General features: G+C 37.6%; 1 protein-coding gene across 19 annotated transcripts in view; it reads right to left on the reverse strand.

Annotated features, from left to right (window-relative positions):
- Positions 1 to 16,874, reverse strand: part of CCDC66 (coiled-coil domain containing 66) — an 84,598-nt gene that overhangs the window by 45,260 nt on the left and 22,464 nt on the right. For all 19 annotated transcript variants that reach the window (XR_013162723.1, XR_013162724.1, XR_013162725.1 and 16 more), the window contains 4 exons: positions 11,513 to 11,678; positions 11,220 to 11,323; positions 9,491 to 9,615; positions 8,949 to 9,050 (listed from right to left, as the gene is read on the reverse strand). Coding sequence is in view for 16 of the 19 variants with exons in the window: in XM_077128956.1 (XP_076985071.1) it covers positions 8,949 to 9,050; positions 9,491 to 9,615; positions 11,220 to 11,323; positions 11,513 to 11,678 (497 nt within the window). In the remaining 3 variants the exon portion in view is untranslated. The remainder of the gene's footprint in view (positions 1 to 8,948; positions 9,051 to 9,490; positions 9,616 to 11,219; positions 11,324 to 11,512; positions 11,679 to 16,874) is intronic.

The following is a 16,874-nucleotide window of genomic DNA, read 5'->3' on the forward strand; positions in this document are numbered from 1 at the left end:
ATTTATTGAAGAGACTGTTCTGTCCCAGGTGAGTTGGCTTGACTGCCTTATCAAAGATCAAATGTCCATAGATGAGAGGGTCTATATCTGAGCACTCTACTCGATTCCATTGGTCGATATATCTATATCTATGATAGTTTTAATAAGACAAAAAAAATACCATATCCAGATCACCTTTGCTTCATAAACCTCTTGCAGAATCCTCTCAATTTGCCCCACCTTTTATTTAAATACTTGATTCAAACTATTTTCAAGGTGGGCCTTTTTATAAAAAACCTTCAGATGCTAACTGTAACAAAATAAGTTATCAGTGGATAAGAGTTCAAATTGAATCGAGAGGCTATTCTGGAAGCTACTCTACACTAGTTTCAGCTAGACATTGCTAATTACCAGGGTTTGTCAAACCCCAACCAAAACCATTTATATCAACCCTAAAGAACACCTAGGGCTTTCTCTGAATGTCTACCAAAGTTTTATATACTATGTTAGTTTCCAGAAACCTACAACCTCCAGATGGGTTCCTAGGCCAAATAAATCCTGAAATCCAGAGGGGCCAGTATCTCCAAGAACATCAACTAGTCCATCCCCCTATCCCATATTATCGACAGCCCTTTCCAACATGAAAAAGCTAGAATGGGAAAAAAATCTTACTGGTTTGGTTCCAAGATAGTGGCTAAGTGAGGTGTAGAAGTTAGTTCATCCTCCAGAGCAGTTAGTAATTAGCCAAGAACAGTACAGAACAACTCCTGGGGCCATTTCAGTGATCACACACACAACGTATATCAGGCTCAACAAGCTGGACCAGTTGCAATTCCACCTAGAACTGTTAAGTCCCCCAAGCTGCTGAGGCCGTGCCCCTCCCCCACAGGCTGGGGAGGGGAGGGGAGGGAAAAAATACTTTACTAGTAGCAGGGGCTGAGCTCTACCAAGCTCCAACTGTGGAATTAATTAACAAATTCTGACTATTGAAAATAGGCCACCAGTTCAGATAAACCTCGATTAGGGGCTAAAGGTATTAGGAATTTTTGCCCCAGTACAGAAGGGGTAGGGCTGACAGAATAAAAAAAAAAAAGGTTTTTTTAGATTGGAGAGCACAAAATAACTGAGATGGGCTGGACCGTAAAAAAAGGGGGGGGGGGGAATGGGGCACACAGAACTTGGAGATACACAGAGCAATGTACCAACTTAAGTTCTTGATAAACAAACCTGAGGAAAGAGGGCTCTGCTCGCAAAAGGAGTTTTTTTTGGATTTTTTTTTGGCTTTGTTTCTACTGCTTAGCTGCTCATTAGATAAAACTGCAAGGTTTCTCAGGCTCCATATGCCCCAGGCAAAGGTGAAATTAACCTTGTTCTGAGAGAAAAAGAGTCTGGTCAGGTGAAAGGAATTAATTCCCTGAAGTCTGTGCCTTCTCCAGGAGAGGGCTGAGGCCCTGCTCAGGTGGAATCCCTCCCTTAAGAAATTCAGACCCCAGGAATTGGAAAACTGGAGCAATTAAAGCCAGCCTATAACCTCCCCTGTGTCTCAACCACACCCCCAGCAGGGAGAGTCTGCTGAAGTTAAAGGCACTATATCATTTTATGCTGGTGGGAAGTCACAGGTAAACAAGTGCCACATACTGGGCAGGATAGGAAAAGCAGAGTCTGGAGGCTTCGTAGGAAAGTCTGTCTACCTGCTAGACAGGAAAACTGATACAGGTGACTCCTCCTGAGAGAAGGCCAGTCTGGTCTGGGAAAATCTGACTGGCGTTGATAATATCTAAGTAGATGCTCCAAAGGAGAAAGGAAAAAAAAAAAAGGCTCTATATAGGCAGCACAAGAAATAAGAAAATAAAAACTGAAAATTTCTGATCTGTTAAACAAAACTGATACTAGAGGTCTACAATAAGCTGAACTGAATGCCAAAGAACAGACAGAGAACAAAGCCATTCAGCAAGAAAACCCTAGGTAAAAGAGCGAAAACAACCTCCAGAATAAACCACTTAAGGAAATTAAATGCCAAGATGCCAGCAAAAAGTCATACTAGAAAAACTGAAAATACGGCCCAGTCCAAGGAACAAATCAATAATTCAAATGAGATACAGGAGATGAAACAACTAATTCAGGATGTTCAAACAGACATGGAATATCACATCAAAAATCAAATCAATGAATTGAGGGAGGATATAAAGAAGGCAATGGGTGAGCAAAAAGAAGAAATTGAAAGTCTGAAAAAAAATCACAGAACTTATGGGAATGAAACGCACAAAAGAAGAGATAAAAAAAAACAATGGAAACTTACAACGTTAGATTTCAAGATGCAGAAGAAAGGATTAGTGAACTGCAGGATTGGACACCTGAAATTTGACAAGAAAAAGAAAATATAGGGAAAAGAAAGGAAAAATATGAGCAGGGACTGAGGGAACTGAATGACAACATGAAGCATGCAAATATATGTGTTGTAGGTGTCCCAGGAGGAGAAGATAAAGGAAAAGAAGGAGAAAGACTAATGGAGGAAATTATCACTAAAAATTTCCCAACTCTTATGAAAGACTTAAAATTAAAGATCCAAGAAGTGCACCGAACAACAAACAGAATAGATCCAAATAGATATACCCCAAGAAACTTACTAATCAGAATGTCAGATATCAAATAGAGAGGATTCTGAAAGCAGCAAGAGAAAAGCAATCCATTAAATAAAAGGGGAACCCAATAAGACTACACATAGATTTCTCAGCAGAAACCATGAAGGCAAGAAGACGGTGGTATGATATATTTAAGATTTTAAGGGAAAAACTGCCAACCAAGAATTCTATATCCAGCAAAACTGTCCTTCAAAAATGAGGGGGGAGACAATGAGGGGGAAATTAAAACATTTTTGGACTAAACATCACTGAGAGAATTGTGACCAAGAGACTGGCTCTGCAAGAAATACTAAAGGGAGCACTACAGGCAGACAGGAAAAGACAGGACAGAGAGGTGTGGAGAAGAGTGTAGAAATGAAGACAATCAGTACAGGTAAAAAGAAAAAAAAATTAGATGTGACATATAAAATCCAAAAGGCAAAATGGCAGAAGAAAGAACTGCCTTTACAGTAATATCACTAAATGTTAATGGACTAAACTCGCCAGTCAAAGACACAGGCTGGCAGAATAGATTAAAAAACAGGACCCATCTGTATGTTGTCTACAGGAGATGCATTTTAGACCCAGGATAAACATAAGTTGAAAGTGAAAGGTTGGGAAAACATATTTCATGCAAACAACAATCAGAAAAGAGCAGAAGTAGCTATACTAATATCTGAAAAATTAGACTTCAAATATAAAAGAATTAAGGAGACAGAAGGACACTATGTATTAATAAAAGGAACAGTTGAACAAGAAGACATAACAATCATAAATATTTATATACCGAGCCCAAATATTCCAAAATACACAAGGCAAATACTGAAAACAATGAAAGAGAAATAGACACCTCTACCATAATAGCTGGAGACTTCAATTTCCCAATGGATAGAACATCTAGACAGAGGATCAATAAAGAAACAGAGAATTTGAATAATACAATAAACGAACCAGACTTAACAGACATTTATAGAACATTACACCCACAACAGCAGGATACACCTTTTTCTCAAGTGCTCATGGATCATTATCAAGCATAGACCATATGCTGGGTCACAAAGCAAGTCTCAATAAATTTTAAAAGCTTGAAATCATACAAATCACATTCTCAGATCATAAAGGAATGAAACTGGAAATCAAAACAGGTAGAGTGCCAGAAAATTCCCAAATATATGGAGGCTCAACACTCTCAAGCAACCGGTGGGTCAAAGAAGAAATGATAAGAGAAATCAGTAAATACATCAGGGCAAATGAAAATGAAAACACAACACACCAAAACTTATGGGATGCAGCAAAGGCAGTGCTAAGATGGAAATTTGCCTTAAACCCCTATATCAAAAAAGAAGAGCAAAAATTGAGGAATTAACTGTTCACTTGGAAGAACTACAGCAAACCAAGCAAAAGGAAACTTGCAAACCAAGCAAAAGGAAAGCAATAACGAAGATAAGAGCAGAAATAAATGAAATTGAGAACATGTATAGAATCGAGAAAATCAACAAAACCAGAAGATGGTTCTTTGAGAAAAATCAATAAAACTAATGGACCCACTATAGCAAAGTTGACAAAAAGAAACAGAGAGAACGTGAATACATAAAATCAGAAATGGAAGAGGAGACATAACTACTGACCCTGCAAAAATAAAGAAGGTAATGAGAGGATACTATGAACAACTTTATACTAATAAACTAGACAATGTAGATGAAATGGACAACTTCCTAGAAAAGCATGAACAGCCAACACTGACTCAAGAAGAAACAGACAACCTCAACTAATCAATCATAAGTAAAGGGACTGACTCAGTCATAAAGAAGTGCCCAAAAAAGAGAAGTTCACAGGACTACATGGCTTCACATGTGAATTCTATCAAGCATTCAATAAAGCAATTAGTATCAATTCTGCTCAAACTCCTCAAAAGAACTGAAGAAGAAGGAAGGCTACCTAACTCCTTCTACAAAGGTAACATCACCCTCATACCAAAGCCAGACAAAGATACTACAAGAAAAGAAAATTACAGACCAATCTCTCTAATGAATATAGATGCAAAAATCCTCAACAAAATATTTGCAAATCGAAGTTAACAGCACATTAAAAGAATTATACACCATGATCAAGTATGATTTACTTCCAGGTATTCAAGGATGCTTCAACATAAGAAAATCAATTAATGTAATACACCATATCAACAAATCAAAGCAGAAAAACCACATGATCATCTCAATTGATGCAGAAAAAGCATCTGACAAAATTCAAGGTCCTTTCTTGATGAAAACATTTCAAAGGATAGGAACAGATGGGAACTTCCTCAACATGATAAAGGGAATATATGAAAAACCCAAAACTAACATCCTCCTCAATGGGGAAAGACTGAAAGCTTTCCCCCTAAGATCAGGAACAAGACAAGGATGTCCACTGTCACCACCGTTGTTCAACCCTGTGTTGGAATTTCTAGCCACAGCAATTAGAAAAAGGAATCAAAATTGGAAAGAAAGAAGTAAATATCTCATTTTTTGCAGATGATATGATACTATACGTTGAAAACCCTGAAAAATCCACGGTAGAACTACTAGAGTTGATAAATGAGTACAGCAAAGTGGCAGGTTACAAGATCAACACTTAAAAATCTGTAATGTTTCTATACACCAGTAATGAGCAATCTGAGGGAGAAATCAAGAGAAAAAATTCCATTTACAGTTGCAATAAAGAATAAAATATTTACGAATAAATTTAACTAAGAATACAAAAAACTTATACAAAGAAAACTATAAGAAATTGCTAAAAGAAATCACAGAAGACCTAAATAAATGGAAGGGCATAGCGTGTTCATGGATTGGAAGACTAAATACGGTTAAGATGTCAATTCTACCTAAATTGATTTATACATTCAATGCAATACCAATTAAAATCCCAAAATTTACTTTATAGAAATAGAAAAACCAATAACCAAATTTATTTGGAAGGGCAGGGTGCCTCGGATAGCTAAAAATATCCTGAGAAACGAAAATGAAGTTGGAGTTTTCACACTACTTGACCATGGTACTGGCATAAGGAAAGATATACTGACCAATGGAATCAAACAGAGTGCGCAGTATAGATCCTCTCAATATGGACAACTGATTTTGATATGACAGTAAAGCCAACTCACCTGGGACAGAACAGTGTCTTCAATAAATGGTACTTGGAGAACTAGATATCCATATGCAAAAGAATGAAAACAGATCCTTATCTCACACCTTACACAAAAATGAACTCAAAATGGATCAAAGAACTAAATATTAGACTTAAGACCATAAAATTTTAAGAAGAAAATATCTTACAAAACTTGTAATAGGAGGCAATTTCCTAGATCTTATACCCAAAGCACAAGCACTGAAGAAAGAAATAGATAAATGGGAACTCCTCAAAATTAAACATTTCTGTGTATCAAAGAACTTTGTCAATCAAGAAAGTAAAAAGGCAGCCTAGACAATGGGTAACAAGCTCTCCAGCCTCTCCATTACATCTTGGGTAACAAGGTGATATCTATTTAATGCGTAAGAATAACCTCCAGGATAACCTCTCGACTCTGTTTAGAATCTCTCAGCCATTGACACTTTGTCTCATTTCACTCTTCCCCCTTTTGGTCGAGAAGGTTTTCTCAATCCCTTGATGCTGGGTCTCAGCTCATTCTAGAGTTTTCCTCAATCCCTTGATGCTGAATCTCAGCTCATTCTGGGATTTCTGTCCCACACTGCCAAGGAAGATCCACACCCCTGGGAGTCATGTCCCACGTAGACAGTGGGAGGGTGGTGAGTTTGCTTGCTGTGTTGGCTGGAGAGAGAGCCACATCTGAGCAACAAAGAGGTTCTCTTGGGGGTGACTCTTAGGCCTAATTTTAAGTATGCTTGACCTATCCCCTGTGGGGTTAAGTTTCATATGAACAAACCCCAAGACTGGGGGCTCAGCCTATAGCCTTGGTTGTCCACACTGCTTCCAGCACTCCTTCTTGATCAAAAAACAGGAACAGAAGATTTCTTCAACAAGATAAAGGACATATATGAAAAATCCACAGCTAACATCATACTCAATGATGAAAGACTGATAACAGGGACTTGGATATATATTTGTACACCAACGTTCGGAGCAGCATCATTCCTAACAGTCAAAAGGTGGAAGTAATAAAAATTTTCATTAGCAGATGTACGGATAAACAAAATGCTCGTACATATAACTGAACATTAGTGTTAAAATATGCATAATAGGTATGGAATTTCTTTTCTGGGATAATGGTAATGTCCTGGTAAAGATAGTGGCAAGGATAATGAAATACTGTGAATGTGTTTATCACTGAATGAAATGCCTGGAAATGGCTGAAGTGGGAAAGACTATTTTGTATTTATGCTGTCATAATTTTAAAAAAATTAAAAAAAGAGAGCAATGCAATTAAATGAAATGTATTATCCCACACTGGATCTAATACAGAGGAAAAAAGGCTCAAAAAGACATGAGGACATGAAAAAATTGGAATATAGACTATAAAGCTTTATATCAATGCTAAAATAAAAATCTTGAACAAGCTAACTGTACTTAAGATGGTTACTTTAGTTCTCAGGAAATGAAGAAGCATGAAGTACACAACCTACTCTAAAACGTTTAGAAAATAGAAGACAGAGCGATCAGGTAAATGTGGCAAAATGTTAAACTGGGAGATAAGAGTATCAGGGAGAGTATATGTTCTGTAATGGGTTCTGAACTGCTGTCCTATAAATTTGAAATTATTTCAAAATAAGTTTAGAGGGAAAAAAAAAAACCAGAAGCCTTGCTGACTGCCTGCAAGCAAACTTCTTCCCCTCCCAATTACGTACATGAAGAGTCTAAATATTCAAATAGGATAAACAACTGTGGCTATGGTTGGGATTTCTGAAGCCAACTGCTTGCAGACAACGGTCTGGAGGGCTTTTTTGTTAACACAGTTCATTAATTTTTCTTCAATAGTATCCCTTTGGTATCTCATCTCATTCATAAACAAATGCATAAAAACTACCTTTAAATAATAAAGGATGAGGCAGCCATGGTGGCTCAGCAGGCAGAGTTCTCGCCTGCCATGCAGAAGTCCTGGGTACAATTCCCGGTGCCTGCCCATGCAAAAAAATTAGAAAATAAAAAATATACAGGATGACTAGATAGCCATAATTGTTTATCCTTGTTTGTTAATCCCTGTATTTAGGGTGTGTTTTCTTTTCTAGTCCTTCTCCCATCAGCCACCTCCATCTTCTGACTACAGGGTAAAAACAACTTCATTGATTTTTCAGATTACATATTTTAAAAAGATATATGCTATCATTTAAAATATACAAAATAGGGTGAGCGATGGTTGTGGGAGAGTTCTCACCTGCCAGGACAGAGGCCCGGGTTCGATTCCCGGTGCCTGCCCATGCAGGGGGGAAAAAATATATATATATATTTATATATATACACACACACATACACACACACACACATACAAATATATTTATATATACAAACAAAATGCATGAAAATCTAAAAGTCACCTCAAATAGTTAATTCTTTATTTGCATTAATGATCCTGATATGAATTACTCCCAGATAATAAATCACCTAAAAAGTCACACTATTTTAACATTTCAACCAAATGTCTAAATTAAATGCAGACAAAACCTGGTAGCTAAAAATACTTAAATTTTTAGCATTAAAGGTTCTTGAATTCTAATGTTGTAAAGTAAATAAATACACTAACAACTTATCCTCACCAACTTCAGGAAAGGTTAGATTCTGTTGGGATTTTTTTGTGGCATCTGTATGCATAGACTTCTAAACTTTACACACATGTACTATTATGAGCCAGATCTATATATTTTTCCAAAATAACTTTTATCAAGATTAATTTATGATCTTTAGCATAGTGCTTTGGAAACATGGAAAAATACAAATCAGATTTCATTTCTTTGTTAAGATAAAATTATCAACAGACTAATACCCAGAATGGCTGGGTATAGGCTGTCAGTTCTATATGCAACACAGCATACAGCTATGCATTACGATCTACCTGGAAGGGTTCTATAAGAAATATACCTAATTAGGCCACAGTGCTGAAAATTTCTGCCATCAGAATCACCCTTCAGGTTACTGCATTATTTTTTAAAATGTAAATGTTCACAGGGAGTGTGAGATTATACATAAATGGTTAACTGTATTTTTTTTAACTCAAAGAGCATAAACATAACACACTCAATAAAAATTTACTGCTCATTAAAAATAAGGATATTTATTATTCCCTCAATGAAAATAGATTATTTAAAGATCAAGCATTAACAGGTTTAAATATTCAAAGTATTAGCACTTAGGACTTACCTCCAAAATGTGACTAGCTCTAAGTACTGAATGCCCATCAGCCTGGACTGATATCACCTGACTAGGAGACTGTGATTGAATGCTTAAAGAGCTAGCAGAAGCCTAAAAAACAAAAAGAAAACCAAAAGCACTTTTTTTTTGGTCTAAAATTAAATGCAAACAAAATTTATCACAAAAGCTACTCCCAAGAGATACCTGGTATGTACTTATAGTTAATAAGCAAACTGTGGGTGCTATAAGGTTAGTGGTAGTTTTTTAATCATTTAAAAAATGGTAAGCTCCTTTACAGGAGCCTAAAGGAGGTGTCTGTTGTCCTCTACCCTCAACCTACAAAAATAACAACACCTTGCAGGGTGAAACAGAGGCTTGCTAAGGTTACAATAAAATTCAGTAAGACTGTTTTAAAGTGCAATATGAAAATATTAAGTTTAAGTTTTTTTAAATGTCAGGTTTACAATATGAATATAGCTTAGCATTTTCAAAACTTGCAATTAAAATAAAATCTTTAATGTTTCATAAACACTTGATTTTGATTTCCTTACCCTAGATTGGTCAAGAATTTGAAGTTTTTCCCATACTACTTTATCACTTTCAGATTTTTTCCAAGGATTATTATTTCTTTGTTCAGAAGATTCTTTTTCTTTCTTCTTTAAAGCAATCTGTTCATCTGCAAATAATGTCCTTTTTTAAAAAATGTACAAAAATGCAGATCTAATCAGAATTGTGTTTTAGGGAAGAGATAACTCAAAATGAAGAGAGGAATTTTAGGAAATAGAATAAAAGAAAAGATTTAATGAGAACCAAATTTAAGTATAGCACAAGTGAACACAAAAATGTTTATTACCACAACTATCATTAGAACAATTTTAGTCAAAATAACTGATATTGTGCTAAATATTCTGAGGTTCTACTTCCATGTCATATTCATTCAATAAGGCAAGTAAAAGTTAGGACTCTGGAGTCAGGAACCCTAGGATCAAATCCAAGTTTAAGCACTTCCTAGCTATATGACTGTCAGCAATTGCGATTAAGCTCTCTAAACCTCAATATCATCTTCTGTAAAATGGAGGTAATAATGGCATTTCAGTACAGGGCCTAGCACAAAGAAAATACTTAATAAATATTAGCCATTCTCATTCAGAACTACTGAAAAGTAAAAAACAAAAACCTGTAACTAACAGATACATTAAAAAACTAAAGCCCAAAACATCAATAATTCTTATAAAAAAATGAAAAACTCAGAGATGTGTAGATTTAGTTTTAAGAAAGTTAATGAAAGCATGTCTTAGTCAAAGGGAAGTGCTTTTTTAACAGGATCGAGTAAAAAAATAAATAAACTGTGTAAGATGATAAAGCATAATATATTTCAGTCATTTCCAGGTAGTCCTGCATTATTTGAGAAGTCTGGTATTACGTTTTGATAAGCTAAATCTGTGCTGAAGGAAAATATTTAGTCCAGAAAAATTTACAGTTGAAACTGTGATATAAATACAATCAGACCTTTAGATCTTCTGATACTGCTACTGAACATTTTAATTTCTTAATTTTTCTGTTACCGTGACGTCCAACATCAGTTTATTCCCTATTTCTGCTCTTTATCTCTCTTTTAAATCACTTGTCACAAAAGGGTTACTGATTTCCTCACGGGACTTATTAGCTGAGTGGAGCGATGAAGCCCTTCTTCATGCCTTTAGTACAGCTATTCCTGAAAAAATACACTTTTTACTTCACGTATTTTCCAAACTGCTGTATCTAGTCCATAAATCTAGTCCAAGAAGTAAAAGGACTTTCTGAATTATTAACATTTTAAGACCCTAACAGAAAATAGACATTTTTCTGTTATAAGATCCACAGGATCTACAGGCGTCAAAAAGCAGTAAGATTATTTTTGCACAGAATATACTGATTGACATCATTATTGATTAGAAATTCCTGGATGGAATTAGAATATCAAATTATTTTTAAAAATGAAAGCAATTATTTTAGATGAAACCATTTTTAAATACATATTAGGATTTATGTAACAGAAAAATAAAAGAAAGCAATCTTGGGAAATGAGAAAAGTTTTAAGAAATCTTGTTTGAACTATGGGGGTTCTAGAATAATAGTGTTGACACAAATGCTCATCTCTGGCTTTTGGTGCACACTGCAGAGTACTGAACAAGAAAGATACAACCTAAGGCAATGGGAAGCCACATGGCTCTTATGTATTTGCAGGCAACTACTTTAGATGTCAAATAATATCAAATGAAAGCTATAAAAATTACGTACCTAGCTCCTTTCTCCACTGGGCTTTTTTTGCTTCCAACAAACTTCTATCACATTCTCTTTCCCCCAAAGTACTGAATATGTCAGCTGGTTTCCATACATTCTCTCTAAGGTAAAAAAAAAAGAGAGAGAAACTTTATCACTACACAGTTCTACAAAGAACTTATTCCATAAATGTTAAGTAATAAACTTTTAATGACTCTAAATCTTCAGAGTAAATATTTTACATGCAAGTAAAAGAAAAGCAAAACTGATTTCCAAAGATAACCCCACAATAACAAACATAAATTACATACATGGTAATTTCCGGCTCATATTGCTTAAATGTCTCCTGCTGTTTATTTAGAACAGATTTATTTTCATCTGGGAGAGATAAAACAGCCTCAGTTTCTTGGAGTAGTCCAATAATGTTCTCATCCTTTGGCTGATTAAGAATACTATTTAAATTTGGATCACACTGACCTAAAAGGTAAAATGCATGGTTTAAAATTAACCCTAAATTACATCTATTACAATATTAATCTTGGCATACTGCTGTATAAGAGTCTGACACATTACCTAGTTAACTTTCAAAACAATTCTTGAGGTGGGTATTAAGAATCCCTTTTTTGCAACAAAGGAAACAGGCCAGAAGTTAAATGGCCTGTTCATGGCCATTGTTATGTAACTTTTTATATGAAATAAGGAAGAAAACAAAATAAACTTCCATTTACTCTTGCCAACATACTTTTACAAACAAAATGAATTATAACAAAAATATGTAACAACCTAAAGGGGAAGAAATGTGTGCTGGTTTGAAAGGGTATATGCCCCCTAAGAAAAGCCATGTTTTAATATAAATCTCATTTCTTAAAGGTAGAATAATCTCTTCAATACTGTATATTTGAAACTGTAATGAGATCATCTCCCTGGTTGATGTGATTTAGTCAAGAATGGTTGTTTAACTGGATTAGGGGATGACATGTCTCCACCCATTTGAGTGGGTCTTGATTGGTTTATTGGAGTCCTATAAAAGAGGAAACATTTTGGAGAGAGAGACTCAGAGAGAGCAGAGAATGCTGCAGTACCATGAAGCAGAGTCCACCAGCCAGCAACCTTTGGAGATGAAGAAGGGGAATGCCTCCCGGGGAGCTTCATGAAACCAGAAGCCAGGAGAGTAAGCTAGCAGATGATGCCGTGTCTGCCATGTGCCCTTCCAGCTGAGAGAGAAGCCCTGACTGCGTTCGCCATGTGCCTTTCCAGATGAGAGAGAAACCCTGAACTTCATCGGCCTTCTTGAACCAAGGTATCTTTCCCCGGATGCCTTTGATTGGACATTTCTATAGACTTGTTTTAATTGGGACATTTTCTCGGCCTTAGATCTGTAAACTAGCAACTCATTAAATTTCCCTTTTTAAAAAGCCATTCCGTTTCTGGTATATTGCATTCCAGCAGCTAGCAAACTAGAACAGATTTTGGTACCGGAGAGTGGGGTGCTGCTGCTACAGTTTGCAAATACCAAACATGTTGGAACGGCTTTTTAAATGGATAAAGGGAAGATTTTGGAAGAGTTGTGAGAAGCTTGATAGAGAAGGCCTAGAATGCTTTGGAGAGACTGTTGGTAGAAATGTGGACTCTAAAGATACCTCTGATGAGGCCTTAGACAGAAATGAGGTCTGTGTTATTGTAGACTGGAAGGAAGGCGATCCTTGTTTTAAAATGGCAGAAAATCTGGCAAAATTGACTGGTAGTTTTGGCTGGAAGGAAGATTTTAAAAGCCATGAACTTGTATATTTAGCAGAAGAGATCTCCAAATTAAGTGTTGAAAGTGCAGCCTGGTTTCTCCTCACAGCTTATAGTGAAATGCGAAAGGAAAGAGATAAGCTGAGAACTGAACTCTTGAGTAAAAAGAAACTAGAAATTGAGGTCCTGGAAAATTCTGGGCCTACAGAAAGGGAGACTCCAGAGTATAGTGCCCTGAGTGTGGATTTAACCAAATGTGGAACCAGCCAGCCATTTCAGAGAAAGTCAGGATTGGACATGGAGTTATCCAGGAAAGATTTGTGGAAACTCCTTATGTCTGATGGGCATGATCCAAGGCTACTGCATAGAAAGCCAACGAGAGTGCTGTGGGACCTGTATAAACAGAGCCGCTGCCAGTCTGGACTGAGGGGTTCAGAGAAGGGACACATTGGAGGAAAAATAACTTCAGAGGCAAAACCGTGGAGGCTGAGGTCTGAAGTCAAGAAGCCTCGGGCCAGGAGAGTGGACCCACCCAAGCCCGTGGAGAGGGTGAGTTTGCCCCAAAGGCAGAGAATGGGCCTTCCACCTCGTTGCAGTGGGAGAGTCATGCTGCCTCAGGTCTTGGAGAGAGTGAAGCACGTTCCTTGGGGTTTGGGGAGAGCCTGGCTGCCACCACATGGAGGGGTTGAGCGTGTGCCCCGGAGATGGCAGAGAGCCCGGGTGTGGCCCCAATGCTTGGAGAGGGTGGAGCTGAGAGAAAGGTGGTCTCCCCAATATCCCCCAAGGTTGCATTCAGAGAGAGGCAGGCGTAGGCATTTGGAAAGGGTGGGACTGCCACTTTCTAAAGCCCTGAGGATAAATGAGTCTCAGACTTTGAAATCTAATGGACTTTGCCCTGCGGGTTTTCGAAACTGTATGGGTCCAGTGACCCCTGTGTTCCTTCCTCCCTATGGAAATGTGTCTGTGTATCCTGTGAATCTTCCTTCTTTGTATGTTGGCAGCAAATAACTTGTTATGAGTTTTCAAAGGTCTAGAGCAAATGGAGAGAATTTTGCCTTAGGATAGACCACGCCTGTAACTGATTTGATGAGGTTTTATACTGTCTCTAATTTGATACTTTGTTTGTATTGCTACTGAAAGGTTTAAGGATATCTGATATTGTTATGAAATTAATGTATTTTGTATATGGGAAAAACATGTCTTTTCTTAGGGGCCAGAGGGTGGAATGTGCTGGTTTGAAAGGGTATATGCCCCCTAAGAAAAGCCATGTTTTAATATAAATCTCATTTCTTAAAGGTAGAATAATCTCTTCAATACTGTATATTTGAAACTGTAATGAGATCATCTCCCTGGTTGATGTGATTTAGTCAAGAATGGTTGTTTAACTGGATTAGGGGATGACATGTCTCCACCCATTTGAGTGGGTCTTGATTGGTTTATTGGAGTCCTATAAAAGAGGAAACATTTTGGAGAGAGAGACTCAGAGAGAGCAGAGAATGCTGCAGTACCATGAAGCAGAGTCCACCAGCCAGCAACCTTTGGAGATGAAGAAGGGGAATGCCTCCCGGGGAGCTTCATGAAACCAGAAGCCAGGAGAGTAAGCTAGCAGATGATGCCGTGTCTGCCATGTGCCCTTCCAGCTGAGAGAGAAGCCCTGACTGCGTTCGCCATGTGCCTTTCCAGATGAGAGAGAAACCCTGAACTTCATCGGCCTTCTTGAACCAAGGTATCTTTCCCCGGATGCCTTTGATTGGACATTTCTATAGACTTGTTTTAATTGGGACATTTTCTCGGCCTTAGATCTGTAAACTAGCAACTCATTAAATTTCCCTTTTTAAAAAGCCATTCCGTTTCTGGTATATTGCATTCCAGCAGCTAGCAAACTAGAACAAAATGTTAATAGTATTATGAAAACCTCATTACCTTGTCCCCATTTTCCCCATTTGGTTGTGAAATAAGTGTAAAACTATCATGGACTGTTATCTCTATATCCTAGCTATAATATCTACACCTAATATTTTATAAAAAGCTCATCTGCTTCCTTCAAAAACGGTTCTACAACCATCTGAAAGTGGTAGATCTCCCACTGAAGAAAAAGCATACCTAATATGCAAGTTATTACATGATTAGGCAATTTTTACTTTTAAGTTTGTTGATATTATCTCATATTTAATAAATATTTTATTTTCCCTTTCTGAGTTAGAATTCTAGTCCTATAAAAACAAAATCTGGCTCCCACATTTTATAAAGAAAAAATCTATATCAAGAGAGGGCAAAAAAACCATCTTGAGCACTTAAGGAATATACAGGAGCTCCTTGGGAGGAGAGTGAGGACTCTCCAGGAAAACTTACTTTTTTGTTTAATGCAATTTTATTGAGATCTATTCACACACCATACAATCCATCCAAAGTATACAATCAATGGCTCACAGTATCATCACACAGTTGTGGAGTCATCATCAGAAGGGACTACTAGTTTTATCTTTATTTCTTATTGCCTAATAAAACTTTGATGATATATCTATCCTCTTCAGATTCATAATCCCCTTAGCTCAAAGCTGAAACTAGAAGACTTTTAAAGATATAAGACTTTTAAAGATATAATACATTTGCCCACAATCATGAAACAAAAAGCACGTAACACTCCACTGCTCCTTCCAAGCCTGCTTCTTACATTGGTTAAAATGACAGTTTTGGAAAAGATGGTAGAATAGGGAGCTCCATGACTCAGAACTCCCACCAAAACAACTATTAAACAAGCAGCAACTGTCTGAAGCAACTATTTTGCAACTCCAGAGACCAGATGAACACTGCAGCACCCAGGGAAGAGTAGGAGTAAGAGGAAAATAAATTATGACAAAGAACTGTGAATTGCTCTCTCAGTGTGGCAGGAGATGGCACCCATCCAAATCCTTGCGGCAGACCACCATGGAGTCCAGTCCCTGGCTAATTGCTGCTGACAGAAAGGGACATAAAAATCCTCCTCCCCAAGAACATGGGTAGGCACAGCAGAGCTCAGGGTTTTTGATTAGCAAATTCAAATTTGCTTCCTGACTCTGAAGGTTGCTATTGTTTCAATCTGCCCTAGAAAAGGGTGGCGGCAGCTATTATTTCAACCCTCCATGGACTGGGTGGAGGTGGTAGGCTGTGGGGGACAGTTAGCTGATGGGCTGCATTTGCTGGCAGGCCAGGAAAACAGGTTCTGAGAGCCATACGGGAAGCCTTTGAAGACCTTCCTGACCCCTTCTCCCAAGGTACTCTGGTACTGGTCTGTACCCTTTTCTTCTGTCTCTGGCCCTGTTTTGGGGTGACCCTCCTCCCAGAACTCTACTTCCAGGCAAAAGCAGAGAGAGTCAATGAAAGGTCTATAAAAACAAAACAAACAAAACAAAAACATAGAGGAGGATAGTCTGGGACAAAGGCCTACCAGGCTGAAATACCTGGGAAAGGGAGGTCTGTCTCCTGGGAAACAGAGGGGATAACCAAACTCCTATAAAAAGGGAAGGCCAAACCAACTATATAAAAAAAAAAAAGACTAGGGTAAGATAGAGGCCCAGAAATACAGAGAAAACCTGCACACTGTATTTGCTTAGAACAAACAAAAAAGGACAAGACAAACAAATAGGAAATGACGGCTCATCCAAAGGAAGAGGATAAAAATATAGAAGAAAAAAAAAGATGATGAGACTGTGGACATACTGAAAAAAATCTTTAAAAAAAACGGTCTTAAAAATGCTCAAGCAGTCTCAGGGGAAGACGGCCAAGACGGCGGCTTAGCAAGGTGTGGGATTTACTTCGTCCTCCAGAACAGCTACTAAATAACGAGGAACAGTACGGTACAGCTCCTGGGGCCACATCGGTGACTGGAAACACAGTGTACCCAGTCTGGACCAGCTTCGAGTCCCCCCAGAGCCATGAGTTCCCCAAGCCATGGCG

The sequence above is a fragment of the Tamandua tetradactyla genome, chromosome 15 (genome assembly GCF_023851605.1).
Source record: "Tamandua tetradactyla isolate mTamTet1 chromosome 15, mTamTet1.pri, whole genome shotgun sequence".
Taxonomy (NCBI): domain Eukaryota; kingdom Metazoa; phylum Chordata; class Mammalia; order Pilosa; family Myrmecophagidae; genus Tamandua; species Tamandua tetradactyla.